At 55.2% G+C, this 13,489-nt stretch overlaps 2 protein-coding genes across 6 annotated transcripts in view; one reads left to right on the top strand and one right to left on the bottom strand.

Moving 5' to 3' along the window:
* SLCO2B1 (solute carrier organic anion transporter family member 2B1) overlaps positions 1 to 7,063 on the bottom strand; it is a 51,911-nt gene extending 44,848 nt beyond the window's left edge. Inside the window, exon 1 of one of the 3 annotated variants that reach the window (XM_082343162.1) lies at positions 6,477 to 7,063. In XM_082343162.1, coding sequence (XP_082199288.1) covers positions 6,477 to 6,492 — 16 coding nt within the window. In that variant the 5' untranslated portion in view covers positions 6,493 to 7,063. The remainder of the gene's footprint in view (positions 1 to 6,476) is intronic. The other 2 variants (XM_082343159.1, XM_082343160.1) reach the window with 2 other exon arrangements.
* Positions 377 to 13,489, top strand: part of LOC309606302 (olfactory receptor 2AT4-like) — a 32,225-nt gene continuing 19,112 nt past the window's right edge. Inside the window, exons 1-2 of one of the 3 annotated variants that reach the window (XM_082343222.1) lie at positions 4,013 to 5,789; positions 9,717 to 9,907. The gene's annotated coding sequence lies outside the window, so the exon portion shown is untranslated. Of the gene's footprint in view, positions 2,662 to 4,012; positions 5,790 to 7,082; positions 9,908 to 13,489 lie in introns of those variants that run through there. The other 2 variants (XM_082343223.1, XM_082343221.1) reach the window with 2 other exon arrangements.

Raw genomic sequence — 13,489 nt, 5'->3', positions numbered from 1 at the left:
CCTGCCAATGCAGGGGACACGGGTTCGAGCCCTGGTCTGGGAAGATCCCACATGCCGCGGAGCAACTGGGCCCGTGAGCCACAACTACTGAGCCTGCGCGTCTGGAGCCTGTGCTCCGCAACAAGAGAGGCCGCGATAGTGAGAGGCCCGCGATAGTGAGAGGCCCGCGCACCGCGATGAAGAGTGGCCCCCACTTGCCGCAACTAGAGAAAGCCCTCACACAGAAACGAAGACCCAACACAGCCAAAAATAAATTAATTAATTAATTTTTAAAAAAAAGAGAGAGAAGGAAAGGACTCTCCCCTACCCCTGCCACCATACACGCTTTGCCAGGCTGGTCAGAGGAACTGGCAGAGAGATAATACGGGGCAGAGGTTACAACGGGAGGGCCCTGGCCAAAGGCCCCATGTGTAGCTGCGTAAGCTGTGCGCCGTGAAGTGAACGGCACCCTCTGGAGTTGTGCGGGGCGGATGGCAGTCCTGCCTGGGGGCACATCTGACTCCTAGACATTTTTATTTGGCTTGTACAATGTTGGCTCACTGAGTGTTTTTAAGTTAGTTGCCAGCATTTAAAAAATCAGGAAATTTCACACAAAACTCCCGATTTTTGTTTTTTCTTGAAAGATTAGCAGATCTGGCAACACTGGGCCCACATTCCCATATGGAAACACTCAGCTGGTCTAAGATGCTTGCCTTTCATGTGGCAATTTGCCCTGTTAGAGCCTCTTTGGGCCCACCTGGCCCGCTTCAGGACCCTTTTCACCTGCCTGTGGGCTTCCCCATCTGTGACCCACAGCAACCCTGGGCCTGAGGAGTCTGCTGGACAGGAAGCCAAGGCTGGGTTAACCCTTTGAAGGGTGAGGCAGCAAGGCCAGAAAAGGCCATGACTTGCCCAGGGTCACCACGGTGGGGATGGAGTTTGTCTCTGCTTGTTCTAGGAGTAAGAATGAAGACTGTTTCCACACATACTGACAGCTCCACAAGGCAGGTGGCCGGGGTCTTGGAAGCAAGCAGCCCAGGTGCCCGCTCTCAGGGAGCTACCAGGGTGTGTGTGTGGGTGTGTGTGTGTGTGATGGCGGGGCAAACATCTAATACAGAATCACAACATGTGTTCACTGTGTGACACAAGAAGTTCCAAGACTATAGAAACATAGTGAAGAGGTCCTAGACCACATTTAAAGGTTCTGGGAGGCTTCCCAGGGGAGGAAACATCAGAGTAAAGGGCAGAAGTATGAAAGTGCAAAGACCACTCAGGGAACAAATAGTCCAGCAAGACTGGAGCACTGGGGTCAAGGTGGGGAGGTGAGGCTGGAGTGGTTGGAGGGGCCAGGCTATGACCACCCTTGAACGCCAGGCTGGAGGGCTGGGCTTCATCCTGAGCCCAGTGATGAGGTCTCATTTGGCCTCCTATGAAGACCTCCGTGCCTCTTGGGAGAGAGTGGAGAAGTCAGGCTGTGGGCCGGGACCAGGGAGAGTGCAGGAGTGGGGTCCAGGGGAGCGAGCGATGATGGGGTCTGGGCCGGGTGGTGGCAGCGGGGATATAGAGTAATGAGCTGATGGACCACAGTGGGGAGATGGGATGGAAAGGACAGTACTGGGTGGAAAAGTGGGTGGATGGGGAGTGCAGGAGGCCGAGGAGCTCTGGGGGCAGGGGAGTGGGGAGAGGTGAGGCTTTGGGTCTGGGTGTACCACCATTTAAGGCAGGATTGTAGGGTGATAGTGAGCTCAGCCTTGGACATGTGAGTTTGGGCTGGCAGGGGGGCTCCCAGGGGAAGACGCCTAGGAGATCGTGGGCTCCAGGACAGCCCATGAGAGGACACGGGCCAGAGCCAGTCTGGTTCTCAGTCTGGAAGGCATGTGTGGAGAGAAGGGAGCAGAAGCCACACGAGGGCAAACTTGCCTTTGAGAGTGAGAAGCCTCCGCCATATGCCCTGACTGAGGAGAACAGAGCAAAAGGAGGAATCCATCCTGGAACCATGTTCAGGTGCCAAGGTTGAGGGAATGGTGCAGTGTCACAAAGGAGCCCGGAGGTTTCCGGAAAACCTACCAACCTCCAGCACTCACACAGCCACAGCCTGAGCTGTGATGATTTCCCAGCCGCAGACACTGGGCAATCCATTTGTCCAGATACCTCTCTCTGGAGGTGTGTGGGTAGGAGGAGGCCAGCCTCATGGCTAACCCTCGCCTCCAGCCCTTCCTACCTCCTAGATTGCCCTGGGCTCCCTCAGCCTGCTGGCTCCCCGGCCTAGCTCCTGCAGCCCACGCCAGCTCTCTCTCCCTCCATAAGCCTCCCCTGCCCCTCCTGGTCCAGTTCCCTTAGCCCTTTCTCTAGGATGCCAGGCTGGTCGCCCTCCTGCATCACTTATGACCCCCTCTTATCTGCCTGATTAGCCAGTGGGCTCCCCCGGGCAGAGGCTGTCCTCTGCTGGGTCCTGATGGACCATATCTGGTCCCTGTTGAAACCCTCTGGGACAGAAGACTTTGAATTCAAATATTTGTTTTGCCACATTGTGGCTGTGATCTTAGGCAGTTTATTTAGCCTCTCTAAGCCTCAGCCGCCTTCTCTGGGCACACAGCATTTTTGGTAGGGTTAAAGGAAAATGCCCTGCCTGGTACACTGTGGTCCTCAACAATGGTGAGTTGAGGACCCCATCTGCAGCACGTGAGTACGGACGCCACAACCTCCAGGAGGTCAAGGCCACCCCTAGTGAACACTCTTCTCTCGCCCCAGTAGATGCTTGCTATTCCCCAAACTCATCCTGTTCTTTTCTACCTCTCAGCCTTTGTACATGCTGTACCCTCAGCCTGGAGTGTCCTGCCTTCCCAGCAAACCACTTCTCATCTTTCAAGGCCAGGCCAGGCTTAAAAACATGATTCTTGAATTGAGTTAAACTGAGTGAGGGAGGAGAGAAGGGTGGAGTGTGGGAGTCTGGGGAAGCGGGGGGGCTGCAGCATGAGCCTGGGGTGGGGTGGAGGCAGTGTGGGACCCCTGAGGGCTTCAGTTCCCCGTGTGGTCCCACAAGGCTTCCGCAGGGGAAGAATCACAGACAGGAAGTGGGGGGGGGCAGTCTTGGGCCTTGGGCTTGGCTGTCATTTTTGGGAAATTCCTCCTAGCAGGACCCTTGGGTGGTCTGTTGGGAGGACAATAGCATGTTGCTGGCCTCCAGCTGTTGCTTTCTGGTGTTTTCCAAGCTGGGTCAGAGACACTGTGCTGGGAATTTCTATTCCCAAGTCCAGCCCTGACTACCCCATCTAGACCCGAGATGACCCTAAAAATAGTGATGAGGGCTGGGGGATGGAGGGTGGGCCCTGAGCCCTGAGCCCACAGGGAATCCAGGCCGGCCTCCTTAGGCCTAAAACACAGAGCCTGAGCCCCAGAGACACGTGGCCATTGGCCCAGGCCACACTGCTTCCCCCAGCCAAGAGTCCCAGCTTGTCACTCTCTGTGCTTTACTGTTTACTCCCCAAGGGCCCCATTGTACCCCACCTCACTCCTTATCACGAGTCTCCAGTCCTCAATAAGAGTAGGCTTTCATAGCAGGTTGGAGGGAGGGAAGGAACGTCATGGGGCAGGGGTTGCTGGGGGCATGAGGAGGACGGAGGAGAGCTTCTGCGCTGAGCCTTCCCCAATACCCCACCTCTGCCCCACCTGGGCCAGGTTCTGGGCCCTCAGGAATGGATCAGATCAGACCCCATTCCCAGGGAGCTCCCAGTCTGGGGAGGCGGGCATTGTTCTCCATCACTCCAAGCATCAGTGCTTAGGGCTCTGGGCTGCAGCCTGTGAGGGGTAGCAGGAACCAAGTTTACCTCCTCTCCACCCCCAGGGTGTGGCTAGGCCCAGACTTGCATCCTGGAGATAGCCAAGCCTGCCCCATACAAGAGGCCTCTGCTCCATTGCTCTCTCCAGAGACAGAAAACTGAGCTTCTCAGCACTGGAAGGGACCAAGGGACCACCTCAGCCGACCCCTACCATCTACTGCACAGATGGAGAAAGTGAGTCCCAGAGAGGGACAGAAGCGGACTGGGCAGTGGATACCTGGCATCCGATTGTGGGGTCTAGGCAAGCTCGCCATGTGGTTCCCAGCTGCCTGAGATCTGGCACATCGGACCAGGCCCGGCCTAGGGGAATAAATCCCCTGCCCACTCCCCAGTCAGTAGCTCCCAGAGAACAGCTTGCTTTGTCTGGAACCAGTGGAGAAGTGCCCAAGGTGGGTGGTGACTCACCAGCGTGGGGTGTGTGAAGGGAAGAGGAAGCCCCGAGGGCAATGGCACAGAACGGAAAGGGCTTTGGCATGGGACAGGCCTGGTTCTGGCCCCGACTCTGCAGCTTGCTTGCTGGGTGACCTTGGACGAGTCACTTGCCCTCTCTGAGCATGTGTTTCCTCACTTATTAAAAAGGGTGAGAGAATGTCACTGCATTCTCATAAAGCCAGTGAGGCAGAGCTACAATTTGAACCTGGTTCCTTCCCTTGCCCCACCTCCCTGCCCTGGGTTGGCCCACATTTGAACCTAGGACTGGAGAGAACAACAGAAACAGTACCAGGAACAAGGAAGGACGAACTGCAAAGAGAGGGTCAAACAGCATATGGGAGAGAGGTTACTTCCAGCTGGGAGAATCAGTCTGGAAGGCTTCCTGGAAGAGTTGGTGTTTGGAGGAGTTAGAAAACAGGACAAATTTCACCAGAATGGGATGTGGGCAGGTGCCTTCCGGGTGGAGGTAAAGCTGAGCAAAGGTGCAGAGGTGGGAAAGCAGCTTCCCTAACTCACAAAATGGGCATGGTCTGGGGAGATCATTTTCTTAAGCGTCTCCCCCATAGACAGGGAAGCTCTGCCTGTTGCCTAAAAGCACGTGGCGAGTTGGTGCTGGGACTTGGCTGACGGCCAGGTCTGACCCTGACTCTTCTCTCTGGTGTCTGCCCCTGGCTGGGACTGCTGGCCCTTCTCCCTCAGGCCAGCTGTGTGTGGGTTTCTTACCAGGCTCCAGGCTCTGTGTCCTGCCCCAGCTGCATCCCCACATCCCTCAGACCAGAAAGAGAGCATGGGGGAAGCCTGGCCATAGCTCAGACTGGGGCTCAGGAAGAGAGGTCAGAGGAGGCTTCGGGTGCCTCAGTGGGCAGAAGCTGGGGTCAGCCTCCTGCTGTGTGTGTGGGAAGCGGAGGGCCAGCTAGAGAATATTCCAGAGCCGAGCCCTGCAGGGGTCAGAATAACAGTTGGGGGACAGGTGCAGTACAGCCAGTCACTAGTTTCTTCCCGTAGGATCACCAACCCTCAGATCCCATAACATGCCAAGGCTGACTGGGTATTTGGTTTGTCAGTGGCCCATCTGCAAACCAACTCACTCACATCTGACCTCATTGTCATCTCTCCTGCGAGGGCTTCAGAGGAAGCATCCACCCCCACCCTTCCTTCCACGCCACGTCCTCAAGCCGTGACTGCAACACAGCCATGGCCGCAACACAGCCGCGCGTCTGCCTGCTCAGCCCAGGAAGCCCTCAGGCCTCACTCCCCATGCAAGTCCGGCCTTGCCTGAGTGGGTGTGAGGCACACAGACAGCTGGGAGAAGGCCAGAGGTGATCGCTGCAGGGCGTCCAGCCCGAGGGCCACCCTATCTGAAGACCCTTTGTTTCTTCCACCTTCCTCCTCCTGCCCAAGAAGCTCAGCAGGACGCTCTGTTCCCAGAACCGCCGCCCTCTCCACGTGGTGCTTTGGGCACGCTCCAGACTTGGCTTCTCAAGGCTTCGGGACACCTCCCCTCCCGCTTCCTCCCCGCCCCACCACCAACAAACGCATGTAGGTCTCTTCAGGTCTTTCTCTGAATCGGTTTCTTTTCTGTGCTGATCTTTCGGATTCTTTGTCTGCAGGCCTGTCTCTCTTCTGATCTGTCTCTGTCTGATTCTCTCTCTCTCTCTCTCTCTCACTGTCTCTGCTTCTCTCTATTTCTCCTGGTCTCTTCCGCAGCCCTCTCTCTGAGCTGGTCGCCCCTGTCCCTGCACTGCTCCAGCTGACACCTGTTGATCTTTGTCTTCTCCTGCTGTCTCTGGCCTTCTGTCTCAGATTTTGTCTGACACTGAGTATCTCTGGACTTGCTCTGTGTCTGACTATACTTCTATCTCTGTTTTTGTCTGCTTTGTCTGTCTCTATCTTTGCCTACTTCAAAGGGAGAACAGGGCTTGGGGAGCATCCAGGGGCCTCCCTTCCCATTGCCCTTTCGGTTTCTCTGTCTCATCAGGGAGGTTAGGCTGGGTGCCCTGCCTCCAGCTAAGTAAACAGTGTCCCTTCCTGCCCCTCTGGTCATTCACTCATTCATTCAACACACCCTCACTAGGTCTGGCCATGTGTCTGGCTCAGTGTAGGGAACTGCGAACCCCTGCCTCACCCCAGAGCGCACAAGTTACCTCTACAGCCTCACCCTTCGCCCTGGGAACGTGGGCCCCAGACTCCCTCCCAATGCCCCTTTCTGACTTTGTCCAGACTTACCTATCCTGGGTCCCATGATTTCTGGGGCGCGGTGAGCTTCAGCCCCTATTTCAGTCTCAGGACTGGAGCTTAGTGGGAGAGAGGGAGCGAGAACTTATCTGGGGCTTCTGTAGACAGCAGCCAGGGAACGACAGCAGGGATGCGCCAACGTGGGGGCTCCAGGCACTGGGTCGATCGATGCTTTTGGGGCCACAGTGGACAGCTGCCACCTCTTCCAGGTGGGTTAGGAAGTCCTGCTCAGACTTGACCCCACTCTCCAAGTGCCTGTCTCCCTTGGTCACTAGTTCCTTCTCTCTGTCTCTTTCTCTGAATTCCTCTGATCTCTGGCTGGGGCAGCCCGGGGCCAGAGCTGTGGAGGAGGATGGGTTTGTTTAGATCCAGCCCCGCTGATGGGAGGAGGCTGCTGGCTAGCTTCCCCTCAGCCCGCTCCTTCACAGCCTCTGGCTTGGCATTGCGCTTGGACATTTTCTCCTACAGCAGTGGAGAGGTCAGGGGCGGAGGGACTGTGGATGGGTGGCCCCTCCCAGCCCTGGGGTCGTTCAGTCCTGATTTTCCAGTCTCCTCTCTGCATTCCCACTCTCGCTCTGAGCCTCCTCCCACACCGAACTCTTTTCACCCACCAGGAGCCCCGGACAGAGCCACTTTCCCCCACTGTCCTCCTTCACTGAACCTCTGTCCCCCTCAAGCTCGCACCCCCTCTCACTGATCCCCTATCTCCTCTCTGAGCTCCTCAGATCCAGAGCAAGGAGGGGCTCTATCCATTGGGAGTCACAGTGGCCAGCGCCTCTGGGGGAGGGCAGGGGCCCATGGTAGCAGCTCCAAAAAGTACGGCCGTCTCAGCGGAGGGAGGGTGGAGAGAAGAAGAGGACATATGAGATTCCCAGAGTTTTCTGCACTGAAGACTGAGGACGGAGGCCTTGGAGCCAGACAGACCTGAGTCCCATCTCAGCTTTGTCATTCGCCAGTCAAGTGGCCTTAGGCACGTCCCTGCACCTCTCTGAGAGTCAGCTGCCTCATCTATAAAGAAGGGACGATAGTCCTCACTCGCAGGGCTACTGTGCAAGTTCAGTGAGCGAAAAAGAATCCAAGGCTGAGGCCTGGAGCTCGGAGAAGGGAGTGGCAGAGGTGGGTCTCAGAACAGGGCAGTGAGAGGGCAAGGAACCTGGTCTTCCTCCTTGCTCCACACTTTCGCTTTCCATTTGGCCCTCCTAATGACCTTGTGGGCCGGGTACTTATTCTCCCATTTTACAGATGAGGCACTGAGTCTCAGTAACTGCCCAGAAGTCACCTAGCTAGTAGGTTGTGGGATCACGCCTTGAACCTCTGATGCTAGGAACCAGGCTTTTTCCTCTACCCAGGCTGCATTTTCTGAGGAAAACCTCTGGGTTTCCCCAAATCCAACATACAGAAGTGAACCCGACCCAGTTCCAATAGAGTTTTTGCATGATGTAGGGATGTGGGATTGGAGTTCAGCTTTTGGGGTGCAACGACAGAGAGACACACGTCAGCCCCACTTGGCTCCCAGTGGCTGTATGGGATGCTAGAAGGAAGCGGGGGAGTATCTGAAGTAGTCACAGATCAGCCTGGCACACAGTAGGCCCTTGATAGATACTCGTAACGTGAGTGAGCCTCTGAGAGACCAGAAATGGGAATGCAGGACTACCACCCAGGGAAAGGTCAACAGCTGGCTTGTGTTGATGGAAAACCAGACCTCAATCCTGCTCGAGAAAACCAAATTGGCTCTCTCTCTCTCTAAATCCTTCAGACAGGCACTGTGAGTCCTCACAGAGATTGGCAGAGGTGCAGCCTTCCAGACTCCAAATTGCAGGTGCATGGTCGAGAGAGGGAAGGGTCTTTTCGACTTTCTGGAGGCTCACTTGCCCCCTCCTTGGCCCCAGAGGCTGCAGAAGTTCTGCACATGGAAAGATGCTGGGACCAGCTTGGCTGGCTAAGTTCATTTCACCAATCTTTGAGTAAAAGCATGCACAGCACCCCATAGGGCACAGAACATACAGTAACCTCAGGCACGAGCAGCCTTCATGTATCACCTCAGCCTCCCCAGGCTGACACAGGTCCAAGAATATTCCTGAACCCAGCTGTGGAATTAGAGCACGAGTCCAATCCCTGGGACCTCTGGGAGTTAAGCTAACAGGCCTTCAGATAGCTCTTGGGTTAATCCTGCAGTGAGGTTCCACTCTGGGTGGCCCCAACTTGAGGTTCAACCAACCTGGTTTGCACCCCACCTTTGCCACTTGCCAACGTGAGGTTTGCTGAGCCCTGTGCACTTTACAGAGCCCCATGATGTGTGTGGATCGCAACACCATCTGTGGATTCCCACAGTTTGCAAAGCTTGATGTCTTTTTAGAGTCCCATACCGTTGGCAAAGCCTGGCACAGTTTACAGAGCTCTGCAGCTTCCAGGGCCCCATGATGTTTGCACACTCCTGTGCCTTGTATCGAGCCTGATGCTGCTTTGGAAACCCCAAGCCGTTCACAGAACCCAAGCCTTTACCTCTTCAAGTCATCCCACGTGGGGAAATGCCTTTTTGCAAGCCAGGCAAAAGAGGAATTTGGTTACAAGGGGAGAGTCCTGGGCTCCAGCCTCGAGACCTCAGTTCTGGTCCCAGCTCTGTAACTACCTTGCTGTGGGACTTGGAGCACGTCCTTTCTCCTTTCTGGGCCTCAGTCTTCTCACCTGTTAAATGGACATGGTGATATCAAATGGCCCACCCTCAGGACTGTTCTGAGGATCACTGTGAGGGTGCCCAGAAGATGAAGGGGGCAGGGCAGTGGGGGAAGGGGAAGGGTGGCCGGAAGCTCCTTCCTGAAAAAGGCTCTAAACTGCCACATCAGCACCATTGCTCCTACTTCCCTCTGGCCTGGCAGCCAGAGAGCAGATATCTATAAATGGGCCCTTGGCCAGGCAGACAAGTAATGGCCTCGGTCAGAGCCTCAGCCATCCCTACCCCCAGGTGCTGCCTGGGGGTCAGACCTCAAGCTGTGCCGACATGCTCTCATGCATGGCTCATTAGATCTGCCCAAGGAAGGCAGTGCATACTTACTTCACCCATGAGGACTCTGACACTCAGAGAGGCCATGTGATTTGCCCAGGGCTACATGTGGAGGATACAGCCGTGGCTGGGGTCTGAGCCAAGGACAGCAAGGATGGACCCGTGGTACTCAGAAGGTCAGAGCAGGAAGGAACCTGGAGCTCACTTAATTCATCCCCTCCCTTTTTCAGATTGGGAGACTGAGGCTGGAGAGAGGCAGGCTGTGCTGGGTCATGACCACAGGGAAGTCCCAGTCTCTCCGTGGGCTTCAGTTTCTCCCTCTGGTGAATGAGAAACAGACACCCTCCTGCCAAGGGCTCAGGACTTTCCCATCTTTGTTGGCATGGCTCCTGGATGAGAACGCAGCAAATTTCCCAACTAGGTGAGGAGAATCATGGGTCTGCAGGCAGGTAGGTGTCTGGCTTGGCCGCTCAGCCCTACCCACCATGGCTCAGCACAGCCGATGGCTCCTCCAGCCCACCCAGCCTTACACAGCCCATGCTGTGCTCTCTGCAGCTTAAACCCGGTCTGGAGTTTCTTTCTAGAGAAGCCCTTTTGCCCTAACAGCAGCCTTCCCGTGGGTCCAACTGCCTCTACCTCCCACCAGCCTCTCCCTCCAGCCCGGAGAGAACACGTACTCTGCTGGAAACTCTACATTCCTCCCTGAAAGTGGCAGCCCTGTGCCCAGACAGAGCATGGGCGTGGGCATCAGATGGTTCAATCCTGACCCGCTAAGAAGATCTCTGAGGCTCAGTCTCCTCATCCGTAGAGATGATGGGAAACCTCCTGGCAGGGCTGCACTAAACCCAATCATCTCACTCTATCTCACTCATCTCACTCTGTATGTGCGTAGCTCTCCCAGGAGACTGTAAACTCCCTGGAGACCTAGCTGGGTGATCTGAGGCTGGTCACTTGCCGTCTCTGATCCTCAGGGCCCTTGTCTGTGAAATACCTTCCCAGGGCTGTCCTAAGGCTCAGATGAGTTGATGGACTAGTGCTCACTAAGTCTGAGAGCTAAGCAGACGTGAGCCATTATTAATATGGTGGCGATGGTAATGGCGATGACTCTTGTAATTCTAGAAGCAGAGGATGCGATAGAAGTAAATCAGAGGCCGGGTCATTCTGACCTCACTGACAACCCCATGTGACTCAATCACTGGGAAGGCCCTCTGAGGTGGGAGGGCACTCAAGTTGTTAACAGCTGTTGTTCTGTGGGTGCTGCAGGCTGTCCCCTCTCACAGGGTCCAGACTGGGCACTGGCTGGCCCGTGGCTCCCAACCCTGCCTCTGCCACCAACACACTGGCGTTGGTCAGGTCCTATGTCCTGCCCGGTCCCCAGTTTCCTTATTATAAAGTGGTGGGGGTAGGTCTCGTTCTGCTCTGCCCCCCGTCTTTGGGGAAGGAACATGAGCTAATGGATGTACCACTGCTTTTGTAAAGTGTCAAGTGCAGGACATGAGGGATTACGGTTATTAATGATTTGGCTCCTGGGAGAGGGGACATGGGGGAGGGGGTACAGCGGAGATCGGGAGTGGAGACCAAGGGGAGCAAGCGTCTGCCCCTGGCTGCAAGGGCCCCAACGCCCTGCAGACTTTGTAACACTGCCCCCTGGGGGCCAGAGAGGAGGTCGGTGCCCCAGGCTCTTCCTTTAAGACTCCAGTCCAGGAGGAGGGGGCGGGAAGGATGACTGTCAGAGGAGGCTGAAATGGACAGGCCGGAAGGAGCCCAGTGAGAGCGGTCACCGCCTGCTCCCCTCTCTCCCTCTCCTCCACACCCGTCTCTCAAACCGGCCCACTTCTTCCCATCCTGCTTTCACTGCCCTGGTCCTGGCCACCAGCAGCTCTGGCCCGGGCAGTGTCCCAGCCTCCTCCCCACCTCCGGTCTCCATCTTCCTGTGAGCCAGAGGGAACTTTCCAGACTTTAAATCTAACCATGCCCCTCCCTTCTTTAAACCCTGCTCCCACCCCACTCCCCAGCGCCCTCAGGATAAACCCATCTCCCTCTGCCTGATATGGAGTGCCCCCTACTTCTCTGTCTTCTGCCAGATCAGAATCTCCACTTGCAAGTGAGAGGAAAAGGTACAAGAACAAGGCTTTGGGGCAGGACTACTGGCTTCTCCACTTGGTAGCTGTGTTAATTCTTCGCTTGTTTGTAGGGGGTTTTGGTGTGTATGTGAAATACACACGTGAAATGTGTATGTGAAATATCCAAAACGTGAAATTTACCATTTTAAGTATATGGTTCAGTGGCATTAAGTACATTCGCAGTGTTGTGGAACCATCACCACCATCCATCTCCAGAACTTCTTCATCTTCCCAAACCGAAACTTCATACCCATGTGTTACTTAATTCCTCATGCCTCTGTCTTCTCATCTGCAGGATGGGGCTAATGAGTGGATGTACTTTGCACAGTGCCTGGTAAGTAGTTAATAGGTACTCAACAAACATTACTACCATTTTGTTCTCTGGGGGAAAGCAAGTGTGGCAGGACTGCAGGGGTTACCTATAGACATCCAGGGCCTTCACTGCCCGGGATTCATTTCTGTGACTCGGGCAGAGTTTATGACAGCTGCTGGGGAAGCATGCTTCATGCTTCACCTAGGAAGATGAGTCACTTCCTCACCTGATGGGGTTATGAGCCTGGAGATGCAGAAGGCAGGAAGCAGATTGAGCATGGGCAGCTGCTTCTTGACCAGGTTGGTCCTCCACAAATGCTCCAGTGACGACTATACAGGCAAGGAGGGTTCTGACTGCCGGTAGGGCCCAGTCTGGGCCAGGGTGGGACACCCAACTTGCCTCTGTTCTAAGTCTCTCAGGAGGGGCTGGAACAGGCTAAGCTGTTTTCCTCAGTGCTATTTATTTGGAGCATTGTCAGTTTGCATTTTGCTTGGTTCTCTCCTTCTCATGTTCCACCCCAAGCACACCCACTCCCTCCACTCTGCACACATGTTTCCTAGATTCACTCACTCCAACTGTTCCTGGCACTCATGTGTAAAATTCTCTCACCATTGAAGTGGTGCCGTCCTTATTAAAATGCCTGCCCCCTTTTTTTTTCTGTTCTCTGAGTGGAACATAGACGTGTCTTCCTCGGGGAGGGGAGAGACCAGGCCTGAGGTGTCCCATGTGGAGCAGGCCTGGGCTCTGGCAAGGGCAGGGGTGGAACTCTCCAGCAAGTGGGTTTCACGGTGGTGTCTGAATCAGAGGTGAGCCCAGACCGGGAGCCTAGAGGGCCACAGAATCTCCTCCTAAGGGTCCTTAGGTTGGAGACTCCTGTCTCTTGAGTGAGAAATATCAACTATCTTCTAGAAATAGCCACAAGGGAAGGCAGTTCAGCATAAGCAAACCAATCCACTCTTTGGAGTCCCTTGGGCCTGAGTTCAGCAAACGACGAGCTATGTGGCGCTGGACAGTTACTTCATTTTTCTAAGCCTCAGTGTCCTTGACTATAAAATGAATGCAATAATTATGACTGACATTCATTACAGGCCAAGCACTGTTCAAAGTACTTTACTTGTATCAACTTAGTCAATGTTCCCAACTACCTATGATAACCTTACATGTCCTACCCTGCACAGGTTAGTGTTGTGCAGTGAGTGGTCAGGTCTGCGATACACATGCAGTGATGTCACAGCTCCACAGGCCAGAGGCATGTGGTGAGACATGAACCATCGCTGCACTTCCCCGCACCTGAGGAAGCTTTCACAGCATTTCACGTGTACCTCTGACGTGACAGATACTACAGCCCCCTCACCTGACGAGGCTGTGACAGCAGTGCACTTGTACTTAAGACCTGACTGCTCACCATAAGTCCCCCCCTCAGAGGACGCTGTGACAGCAGTGCAGATGTACCCCAGACGTGACCACTGACCACAAGTCCCCTCCCGGAGGGGGCTGTGAAAGCAGTGCACGTAGAGCTCTGACGTGGCCGATACCATGAGCCCCCTCACCATAGGAGGCCGGCCCA

This window comes from Balaenoptera borealis (assembly GCF_965194805.1).
Source record: "Balaenoptera borealis genome assembly, chromosome: 11".
In the NCBI taxonomy this organism is placed as follows: Eukaryota; Metazoa; Chordata; class Mammalia; order Artiodactyla; family Balaenopteridae; genus Balaenoptera; species Balaenoptera borealis.
This window is presented reverse-complemented; position numbering and strand designations above follow the sequence as displayed.